This window comes from Monodon monoceros, unplaced genomic scaffold (genome assembly GCF_005190385.1).
Source record: "Monodon monoceros isolate NGI ecotype Baffin Bay Population unplaced genomic scaffold, NGI_Narwhal_1 Super_Scaffold_13, whole genome shotgun sequence".
In the NCBI taxonomy this organism is placed as follows: Eukaryota; Metazoa; Chordata; class Mammalia; order Artiodactyla; family Monodontidae; genus Monodon; species Monodon monoceros.
In genome coordinates this window covers 72810078-72822205 of record NW_021703769.1, presented here as the reverse complement: position 1 = coordinate 72822205, position 12128 = coordinate 72810078, and the positions used below count along the sequence as shown (strand labels likewise).

At 46.2% G+C, this 12128-nt stretch overlaps 1 protein-coding gene across 8 annotated transcripts in view; it reads right to left on the bottom strand.

Annotated features, from left to right (window-relative positions):
* Positions 1 to 12128, bottom strand: part of CALN1 (calneuron 1) — a 474033-nt gene that overhangs the window by 165198 nt on the left and 296707 nt on the right. For all 8 annotated transcript variants that reach the window (XM_029221329.1, XM_029221327.1, XM_029221330.1 and 5 more), the window contains one exon: positions 627 to 739. In XM_029221329.1, coding sequence (XP_029077162.1) covers positions 627 to 739 — 113 coding nt within the window. The remainder of the gene's footprint in view (positions 1 to 626; positions 740 to 12128) is intronic.

Sequence of the window (12128 nt, the reverse complement as noted above, 5' to 3'; positions counted from 1 at the left end):
GTCATTCCCCAAACTCCATAGTCACAAAATAATAGTCACATGTTAAGACTAAAGAACTAATATAGAGAAATGATTTATAGCACAATTAATCATTTGAAGGTATTATTTGGAATTTCCTAAGAGATTTTACAAGACAGAAATAGAAGCAAATTGAGAAGCATCAAATGCAAATTTTTAGATAAAACCATTCTGTCCTATTAAGAGTATTGCTAGGGTCCAAACACACAAGGCAACCATGCCATCCTCCCAGCAAGGATCTGCTGGAACCAGGGACAGAGTGGGCTCAGGTAGTACCAATATGTCCTTTCTAAGTGTCCCCAGGAAAAAGTCTTTTGTGAATCAGAAGTGGAGGAGTCTCATTTCTCCAAAATGTAAAACTATTTTTGATATAAGGGAAAATAGGGAGATATTTCACTCTTCCAAGCCTTAAATGAGTATAGTTTTGATTCTTTGTTCAGGGGGCCTAGTATGGATCTCAACTTAGATGTCCAGTTCAAGGAATGTATGTCACTCAAGCCCAGAAGGGAGCTTCACGTGCTGAACAGAAGCTCAAGAATTCACAGTCAATGTGAGTCCCAGACACATGTTTACTGTCAAACTTAATTTTTCAAAAAATTCTTACTCACCTGCCAGAATATGCTATCTATTGTGTTTCCAAGAAAACCATCACGGCCTTCTGAAGACACCAGTTTGGGGCCAAGGATCGTCATGAATTCATCAAAATCCACCTGACCATCCCCTGGAAGGAGAAGATATAAATACGAGTTGAAAAGTAGCTGAAATTGACCTCCTGTACCCAATGAAATAAACATCTCCATGCTTTTCTCCATGGCATGACCTCAATCAATGAAGAGCTGAAACCATTTCTGAAAATTGGGCTTCATTCTTAAAATACCAAAAGAAATACAAGAAATTCGCAACCGTGAGTACCTCTGATACCACATATTCCTAATCATTTGTCAGTATTTGTGTCTAAATGCCCAACCAACACCTCCCACTTAAATGGCCACAGCTTCACACCTGCTGTACCTGGACCCCAAATTGCCCAGCTGTACAGGAGAGAAATCACATCTTCATCCCTATCTCTTCCTTCATCCTTGCCAATCACACATACATTTAGTCATCAAGTCTTACTGATTTCACTTCTTAAATACCTGTGGCTGCTCTACCTTTTTTGTTAATCCAATTGCTAGTCCATTTCCAAAAAGACTGTGGTGGGAAAATGCTTCCGAGAATGAATGTTCCTAGTTATAATTACAATGTTACTAGTAAAATGGCATTTGCCCTCATACTCTCACCTCCACACTCTCTTCCAGACAGTTGAGTTTACTTCCCCAAATCATATGTGACCGTGCTTTTTTCCCCAAAGCATATCTGACCGTGCTTTATAAACTTCAAAGGCATCTTTGACCAAAAATAAGGAAACCACCTCGGGATGGTATTCAAGTCCCACTATTCCTTTTGACACGCTTTGCTTCCCACCTCTGCACAGAATACCATGCTCTTTCAGAGCTCCATGCCTCTGTACATGCTGTTCCCTCCATCCGGGATGCCCTTCCCCATTTATCTACCTGGTGATCTCTAACTTGTCCTGTACAATGGAGCTTAAACATCATGTTCTCTTTTTGTATTTTTCCTGACCCTTCCTCATCTCACTAGACAGAGTTGGGCACTTTCTTCTGTCCCTTCTACTAATTTAGTGTGCATCTATTTAGAACAGATCACCCTATATCTCAGCCACTAATTTGCACACCTATCTCCCACCTGGATTGTGAGCTCTGCAAGGCCAGGGACCCAGTTTGAAACTTCTTTATATCTGACACCATGGTAGGCGCTCAATATGCACTTAGAGAATGAATGACGTTTCCTGCTTGTTTGTTTTTCCTTTGCTCAGTTCAACATGCACTGGATCTTTCATACTAGAGCTGACACTGACCAAAGGTGAACTTGAGCCAAATTAGACAAAATTAGACCTTCAGGGTATTGTCTGAGCCTCAATGACTCATCAGTGTGGCATTCTGCACCCTTAGGACGGCTCAGGAGGGTGTCTCCACCAAGAGCTCACCACATCTTGGCCCCAGGCAGAGAGGACAGTCCAGGTGTCTGCATACATGTTTGCCAAAGTGCAGACACATCAATCCACTCCTGGAGTGCAATCGCCTTCCAAGAATCTTCATTGGAAACCTATTTCCAAAAGTCAAGCAGATGTCATCATCAAGACGTCAATAATTCAGAACAGACAGTCCAGGAACAGATCCCAGTGTAGATAAAACTTCCCGGAGGACAGGGGAAGCATGACAAGTCAGTAGGATGGACTACTGAGAGGAAACTGATGTATCTCTCACCTGTCAGCAAGACGAAAGGATCCAAAATTTCACCTTGGCTGGTCATCATAAGATGGCTAATTCAAGCGACAATGAGTTAGCATCTTGCCTTTCAAATGAGCAAATACTTATAAAAAAGAATACTGCTCAGTGCTGGCAGAGATGCAGATGAGAGATGGACTCTCTGACGCGTCTCTGGGTATATTCACCCAGATATTGACTAGCAGTGTTCAAGATGCTGTAACATTCTGGTTCTTTTGTACCTAACAACTTCACCTTTAAAGAAAAAGACAAAGCAAGGAAACGATCTTAAATGCAGACCAAGATGTTTGCCCAAAGATAAGTCATCCAGTATTTGTGAAAGTGGAAAGTTGGCAGCTGGAGGAATGAGAGTGGCCCAGTCTTGCTGGCATTCATACTGAGCGAGAACCATGAGGCTCGGACAACCGCGCTTGTTATATACATGCGCTAACCCCCAGCTCACCCCAAGCCACTCCCACTAGTCAAACCTGGTTCTGGATGGCCAAAAAGTCTCAGGCCAGAGGATGCATTCTCAAGAGAGAGAGCATCACCTTCCGTGAGATGGAAAGTGATTCTTAGGGGACCAAAAATAACTTAGATATTATGGTTTGTGGTCCTCCTAACGTCACAGTGTATAAACATATATACATACAGTATATCTGTCCAATTATAATAAAATGCCATGGGGTAAGGGCAACTAGGGAAACAAGTTTCTTAAAAGGCACCTGAGTGGGGGAGTGGCAGAACAAGAAGGAGGAACAGGACAAGAGGAAGAGGAAGAGGAGGAAGAGGAAGTAGTTCAAGAAACACTGGACTAGATAATGTCCCAGGTACTACGGCTCTCCTTCCGGGGCCCTCTCTCTGAGATGTTGGTCTATTAGCAGTGGGTGTCATCCCAAGTGTCTGTCACCCAGGGCGAGGTCCAACATTTCATAAAAGTTTAGAAGCTCGAGGGTGTGCGGAGATGGAAACAACCTAAGTGTCCATCATTGGATGAATGGATAAAGAAGATGTGGCACATATATACAATGGAATATTACTCAGCCATAAAAAGAAACGAAATTGAGCTATTTGTAAGGAGGTGGATAGACCTAGAGTCTGTCATACAGAGTGAAGTAAGTCAGAAAGAGATAAAACAAATACCTTGTGCTAACACATATATATGGAATCTAAAAAAAAAAAATGGTCATGAAGAACCTAGGGGTAAGACAGGAATAAAGACACAGACCTACTAGAGAATGGACTTGAGGACACGGGGAGGGGGAAGGGTAAGCTGGGACGAAGTGAGAGAGTGGCACGGACATATATACACTACCAAACGTAAAATAGCTAGCTAGTGGGAAGCAGCCACATAGCACAGGGAGATCAGCTCGGTGCTTTGTGACCACCTAGAGGGGTGGGATAGGGCAAGTGGGAGGGAGGGAGACGCAAGAGGGAAGAGATATGGGAACATATGTATATGTATAACTGATTCACTTTGTTATAAAGCAGAAACTAGCACACCATTGTAAAGCAATTATACTCCAATAAAGGTGTAAAAATAAATAAAGAGACCTCATGAGACCTTAACAAAAATATGTCCACCAGCTGGGCCACACCAGCTCCCGCCCATAGTGTCGTAGGCACCACTCTCCCCTGGGAGTCGAATGGGATGGGCTTGGGGGTCCACAGGACTTAGCAAAACACCTGCTTCTCAGCATGAGGCTGTCTTTAAACAATCTACCTTCCAGGTAGGAGGAGAGAGACCACCCACCTCTCCAAAACCTCCCTCGCCACTCCTGGTGATGGGAGAGCAGCATGTGGAATTGGCGCATTTCAAGGGTCCACACGGAACTCTGGTCAAAGTCATCAGAGAGCACTCACGGACGGTGCCCTTGGCTGAGAACAGCAAACCCAAAGCTCACAAGCGGAAATGACGCTTCAAACTACATCCTGGCCGCAGTGAAGGGAGCAGCTTATTCACTACTCAGATCCTTGGCCAGAGGGGAAGTGCTTGGGTTGGGGGGCAGTGCTCAGGACCCCATGGCAGTGCCAGCTGTAGCGCTGGTGCACGGGTGGCTTGGTAGAGCCTTTCTGCTACTTGGAGGAGAGTCTGGCTCACAGGAGGATCTGCTTCTAGCTGTTAAGCAGATGACATTTGGAACTTCAGGTCTGTTATTGGTCAGAATGTGATTCTCCCCCAACACCCCCCCTTTTTTTTTTTTTAAAACTATCATTGAGCCAAGGGAGATTCCTGAAGGCCCACAGTTGGAGAAATAATCAGGGTGGGGCCCCCTCACCTATCTCTATCTCTCTTGGCATCTTCTCAGCTCTGGCTCCTGAGTATGTGTGTACATTGCACATTTTCTGCAGACCTTCAGTACACAAAGACTCCTCCTTTCACATACACAGCTCGACATCAGACCTGCCCGCAGTACAAAGGTTCTATTCAGATTTAGACTGAGGAAAACCTGTCTTCAGCAGATCCTAGTTTGAAGGACAAAGAGGACTGGGTACACCCCACAAGCTATCAGTGCTGTTCCCAGAAGTCTGGCCCCCATGTCCCCACCCTCTCCCTGCATCCATTCCAGGAGAACTGAGATGAATACAATCTCAGAGACCAGTTTCTCCCTAAGCCCCTTGAACAGAAACCAGCCCCAGGCCGAGGCAAGGTCTGGGAAGTCTGATGATGACCTTGACATCTAACATACTGAGCAGTCACCATGCCGTGGCATCATTTAAAGAAATCGCCACACCCTAGTTCATTTAAGGCTGCCAGCGGCCCATTTTACAGATGAGAAAACTGAAGCACAGAGAGGTTCAGTAACTTGCAGAAGCTCACACAGGGGAGCAGAGCTAGGATTCCAAACCCAGCAGTCTGCCTATGCTTTTGCTATCTCTCAGGAGGCTGGGCGATGTGTGGCTCTGTCAGAACACTATTCCCCTTGAACCCAGCGTTCCCTGGCTGGAGAGTGCTATGGCTGCCTGGCACACAGAGGCAAACTGAAATCTAAGTTGCTCTCTTGGGTCTCAGGTCAGCTGCTGGAGGTCTTTCTTAAGCATTTAAAAGAATGACAATAAGTAATAGGAAATACTGATTTAACATTTGCGATATGCCAGACACTGAACTCAAGGCCTTACATATATTATTGTTTGATTCTATCCCAACACTATGAATAGGTTCCGCCCTTCCACATTTTGCTCTTGAGAAAATCTTGGCAAGAAGAGGTTAAAAGGAGCTAGGTCAAGGCTGGGAAGCTAGTAGGCACCAGCAAAGGGATCAGCTTGGAACCCCTGATGCTAACCCCCGCGTTGCAAAGCCTCCCTCCGTGTCAGAGGCCCCAGCATAATTCCTAGCCCAGGTTCATATCGCTCTTCAAAGTTTGAGAGTTTAATATGTTTTCCTATCTGGGCCTTTGGGCAGAAATTTAGTAGGAATTTGGGAGGATGGCCTTTAGGGGCATTTAATGCAAATGACCACTGCCTGAAAGCTATCTGTTCCCCAAACTGCCATTCTGCCTGCAGCGAGGCTCTCAGTAATTCTCCTTGGATGGTCAATACTCTGAGGACCCAGGTATCTCACATACAACCCTCCAGGCATCCTCTTCCACCGAAAAGAATTGGTCTGACGAATGAGGCCTGTGCAGGCCTAGCAGCATGACATGAGGCTGGCAGTCCGGATTCACAGTCCCCTAAAAACAAAGTGGGTATCTTCCCAGACTCCCCAACCTTTCACAGAATGCAGCGGATTCCGAATGCAAAAAACTTTACTTGGTTAAATTGTCTTACGAATCTTGAACAGGCAAGTGAGTGCAGAGTGAAAGAATGAAATTCACACCTACGGGGGCCTCAGTCCCCCTCCACAAGCTTCCAAATATCATGATCCACTTAGCAAGGCGCGCGGGAAGCTAACCTGCCCGGGACTGCGTCTGATTGCTTCCCACTGCTATGGAAGTCAGAGTAATGAACTTGAACGAGGGCAGGAAGCTGAGGGAGGGCCAGGACTGCACAATATTCATTAAGACCAACCAGCTGAAACTTTCACCAAGAGCTAAAATAACAGTAAAAATCCCTGCAAAATAAAAGGAAGGAAAGAGGCGTATACAGAAAAAATGGTGGGCTCGGAAGGGTAACGAGGAGACGGATTAGGAGCAGGAAGAAACGTCTGCCTGAGACTCCGCTCAAATCAACTGACTCAATTCCAGAAGCATGCCTACCAAGGAGCAGAAGAGCGGGCGATGTACGGTGGGGCAAGAAAGAGACGAACAGACACAGGCTTGCTTCCGGGAGGGCGATGTACGGTGGGGCAAGAAAGAGACGAATAGACACAGGCTTGCTTCCGGGAGGTTGTAGTCCGAAACCTGGGACAGAATCAAGTGGGAGCTGGGACTTACCTAGAAGCACCGAGCTAGGGCAGCACCAAGCTGGGAGCAAAGGCTCCAATTAGGAAATTCTCAATGGCTCGGCAGTGAGCCCTCAATGGAGGGAAGGTTCTAATGAGCTGAAAGGGGAGATGAGGTGAGCACCCTGAACAACGTGGGGCCCCCAGGAAGGACGGAGGGTGGCTGGAACAGCAACCACCCTCCCTTCACGCTGGATCCAGTGTTCCTATGGGAAGAGAACAGGATGAGATAAGCACTGCTGGTCCTCGATGCAGAGTCAGTGGAAAGGGTCCAAGTGGGGAGTAAGCATCACCCACCGCCAACACCATCCAGTGAAATTCTTTTGCCTAATGCTTCAACCTCTCATAAAGCGCTAGGGACTGAACTATGCCCAGATTCATCTGCTGAAGCCCTAACTCCCCCACCCCCCACCTCCAAGTGTGACTGTATTTGTTGACAAAGACTTGAAGGAGGTAATTAAGGTTAAATGAGGTCATAAGGGTGGGGCCCTAATCCAATAAGACTGGTGTCCTTATAAGGAGTGGAAGAGACACCAGGAGTGCAAGCACAGAGGAAAGACCACGTGAGGACACAGCGAGAGGGTGGCCATCTGCAAGCCAAAGAGTGAGCTCCCACCAGAAACCAACCCTGTCAGGACCTTGATCTTGGATTCCCAGCCCCTGGAACTGAGAGGAATAAATTTCTGTTGTTTAAGCCACCCAGGCTGTGCCGTTTTATTACCGCAGCCCGAGCTAACTAACACATCAAGGTAGGGAAGAACAATGGGCTCTTGGGAGACTTGGCGCTTTTTGCACTGTTCCTGTGAGTTAGAACCTAAAATTGAGACTTATGGGACTTCCTTGGTGGTCCAGTGGTTAAGACTTCGCGCTCCCAATGCAGGGGGCATGGGTTGGATCTCTGGTCGGGGAACTAAGATACCGCATGCCACATGGCGCAGCCAAAAAAAAATAATAAAAAAAATTTTTAATAAAAGAAAGCAAAATAGAGACTTAAGGGTGCCATTTTGATATTCTGTTACAGTCTAGGTAAGAGGCAGGAGAAAGGCACTGGAAAGGAAGAGTTTGAGAGGAGAACCAAGCATGAGATGGGTGCCCTAGATAACAGGGGACACCAAGATTCAGTAAGGGGCTGGCAGTTAGCCTCCAGTAGTGTTGAATGCCACAGGGGACCCAGTAGGATGAAGGCTGAGAAAGGGACATTGTAAGGATGATGACTGGACCTGGCGGGGTGTGTGTGTGTGTGTGTGTGCCAAAACCAAGCCCTTGTCCCAACAGCAGCACCTGAGTTTTTACAGAAAAGGGGCTCAGGAGCAGTGCCTTGGTTGGAAGGGGTCTACAGTTCTTTGGGTGGGATACATATTAGAGGGATCACACCCTGGATCACTGGGCTATGTATTGGAGGCATCTCAAGACCCACCCCCAAGTTCAACAGCTCACTAAGAGATTCCCAAGACTCAGAATATAGTCCTACTCACAGCTATGATTTATTACCATGAAAGATTAGAAAGCACAATTATCAAAGAGAAAAGGTGACTGGGGTGAAGTCTGGAGGAAACCAGGCACAAGTTTCCAGGATTCTCTCCCAGTAGAGTCAAGAGGACACGCTTAATTCCGCCCGCAATGAGCAGTGGCAACATAGGCGAAATCCCGTCCACCAGGAGAGCTCATTAGAGTCCCGTTGTCCAAGGTATTTACTGGGGGCTGGTCAGGTAGGCAATCTGTCCCTGGCATGGACTAAAAGTCAAGACTCCCAGGAGGAAAGCAGGTGCTCAAACATAAACCATATTGTACGTACAGTTTAGGTACAGTGAGCCACTTGTTTCTTTTAGGAATGACGGGGACGCTCCCCAAATCCAATCTCCCAGACACCAGCAGAGGGCTAACCTTGCAAGCAGGACTTTCAAAGGATAGCCTGTTGTGTTAACTCTTTTCTGAACACACCTCTCCCTTCATTCTAAGGTCTTGAGTCATCGAGGCAAGACCACAGAAATCTGGGGAAATCAACGTTTACACCTAGAACAGGAATAGATGCACGGCTTCTCATGGTTCAGAGTCCCTAATAATAGACCTCGCAGTGGTTGATGACACAAGGGACAGTCTTCCTAGATCCGAGAGGCTTGCCTCTGTGCAGCAACCTGGCTTGGCCATTCTTCTGAAAGGACTAGCACAGTCCCTCCAACCTCTGCTTCTGCTCACAGAAGTTTACATACATCAAGTCCTCCTAGTTCCTGAACTGCCCCATCCTCAACCTGTCGGTCAAAGCAACACCAAGGCCCAGACAACCCCAAGCAGTGCACCTGCCTTCAGCATCCCGGGAAGCCCGTTTCCCATGAGAGCTGAACGTTAAGCAGAGTTTTTACATCTATTATATAACCCAGAGTAACAGAAAAGATGTTTTTACTTCCCCTACCTCTGAATGGGAAATAGCAATTGACCACAGTAGAACGAGAAAGTCGAGCGGTAGTGGTGGTGAAGGGGGGTTGGTGGAGGCTGGTGGCACCTCCTAGCACTGCCACTACCCACTCTCACTTCTCCTCCAAAGAGGAGGAGCAGCTAGTCAACAGAGCTGGCTCTCAGGAGGTGTGCAAAGATTGTGCTCACAGCTGGGGCTCACACCCTGGTAGTGTTTCTCATGAATGCTATAGGTTCATCCAAGCCTGGTCTGCTCTGAGTAAGCCCAGCCATCCTACCGCCTCTCTTATTTTCTACATGGGGATACAGGCCATGAAAAAGGGTGAATATAAAGGAGCACTTTATTTCTTATTCCTACTGCTCTTATGCACACATCTCCCTCAGGGATCCATGTGGAAGAGAAACTGTCAAGACAAGACAGACCATGCATCTTACTAGCACCAAATCCGCCTTCTACTCCAACTGCTGCAAGGTCATTTCTAAACTTCAGAGAATAGTTTTGACTTAAAAGTTTCTGATCTGAAATACATTAGGGAATAAGTTATGAGAAAATGGATGCTGTGACTACAGAATAATCTTGACTTCAGGATTAAGAAGAACAGATACTGAGCACCTTTTCATGGACCTGTTGGCCATCTGGATGTCTTCTTTGGAAAAAAAAAAATCTATTTTGTTCTGTCCATATTTAAATCAGATTGTTCGGGTCTTTTAGGTTAATGAGTTGGATGATGTTGTTTAAGGGTACAGGCTTCCAACTAGTGGAGAAATAAGTCCTGGAGATCTAACACACACTAAGTGATTATAGCCAACAAAACTGTATTATAAACATTAAACTTGCTAAGAGAATAGATCTTAATTGTTCCCAATATTAGAAGAAAATAATTATGTGACATGATAGAGGTGTTAGCTAACGCTACTCTGATAATCATACTGCAGTATAAATGTATCAAGTAAAAAAAAGAATGAAGATAATTTCTAATGTGTCTTCACTCAACTTTCCGTTAAAGAGTCCATGCAACTAGAAAAAGACCAAAAAATCACAGAAGTTCTAAAAGCTGAGGCCACCCATCAACCACTTGAAAAAAACCTGGGGAAACGTTTATCAACCACAGCCTCGGTGAAGCAGATGGAGAAATAAAACTGGTGATCTGTGCAGGCTGCACTCTTGCAAAGGAGCTGCAGCACCTGCCAAAAAGTGGTAGGAAGAGGCATGAGCCTCATACCCAGTCCTCCCCAAGCTCAGAGACCCAGACTCTGCAAACCTAGAAACCCAGGCAACCAGGTCCCAAGCGTGTGTGCCTGGGCTGCCAGGAAGTCTCGCACCTTGTCCTCGTCTCTTGTCATCCCTTTTCTCTCCTTCCCTGGTACCTCCCTTTCAACCTCCATTTGTAGCTACAACCCCAGCATATCACAAGAGTAGAAGTTCCAGCACTGGCCAGCATCACGCTGCAGGCTCCAGTCTCCATGCCCTAAGCAGGGCAGAGACAGTAGGAACCCAGAGTGTAATAAGTGTTGGGAGTTATCATTTTTTAATATGATGCTTCTTTCTTTTTTTTTTTTTTAGAAGTCACTATGTCCTATTAATTCGACCTCCTAGTAATTCTTTTTTTTTTTTTTATTAGATGTTGGGGGTAGGAGTTTATTAATTAATTAATTAAGTTTTGCTGTGTTGGGTCTTCATTTCTGTGTGAGGGCTTTCTCCAGTTGTGGCAAGCGGGGGCCTCTCTTCATCGCGGTGCGCGGGCCTCTCACTATCACGGCCTCTCGTTGCGGAGCACAGGCTCCAGACGCGCAGGCTCAGTAGTTGTGGCTCACGGGTCTAGTTGCTCCGCGGCATGTGGGATCTTCCCAGACCAGGGCTCGAACCCGTGTCCCCTGCATTAGCAGGCAGGTTCTCAACCACTGCGCCACCAGGGAAGCCCAATATGATGCTTCTTGATCATGATTCTTTCACCATAATTCTCAGATTTACAGAAGTGGCAAGTGGAAGCAGAATAACAAACTCTGTCCAGTATTCTTTTACTGAATACTTACTAGCCACTAGAAACTGCACAAGGTACTGCACACTTCTACCCCATAACCGGATATTCTGAAACCCAAGTGGGAAAAGAACGTGGTCAGTGACACCCACACATGCTGATGGTTGGCCATTGCTGAGACCCAGGTCTCCACGTTAAGAATTGAAAACGAAGGGAAAAAATTGGGATTAGTCCAAAAGAGAAGAGAAACATTATCCTGAACACCCAAAGAAAGATTTACTCCCAAAAGTCACTCACTATTAGAAAGAGAAGAAAGCTTAAGGAACACCTGCTTGCATTCTCACTATGACAGATGAAAACAGCCCTATGCAAACAAGAGGTTGTACAGACATATGAGGATGAGGTGAAAGGCAAGAGGCCAAGACATGAATGGAAGGAGGAGGGACCCGGCTTCAGTGAGGAGAAAATGTGAGGACACCAACAATGCTCTAGCAAAGTCAAGGTCTACTTGGGATCCACTGGCAGAAAACCACAACTTCTAAGTCAAGCCAACAGATAGGTATCCAAACCCATTATGTGAGAGCCACTGTGCTAGATGTGGGGATGCTGCATGAATGTGGATGAGGACGTCAGCACGGTCATCTAGGAAATTAGAGTTCAGCTGGGAAGGCCACTGTGCTAGGTGTGGGGGTGCTGCGTGAATGTGGAGGACGTCAGCACGGTCATCTAGGAAATTAGAGTTCAGCTGGGAAGAGAGAAAAACAAGGCATCACGGGTGTGTGTCGACTATAAAAGGGGAAGTGTTACAAAGGCCAAAAGCAGAGAAATTCGATATGGTCTAGGACAGGAGTCTCCAAGGTGGGGGCAAGGCAAGGGATGCTCAAGAACACTCACTGTGGTGCCAGAAAAAGTATCACAAGCTCCATACTTATCTTTTTACTTTTGGGTATGTGCTATGAGGTCCAAAATATATTAGTACAGAAGTGCCTGCACGTAATATGACAAATAAAC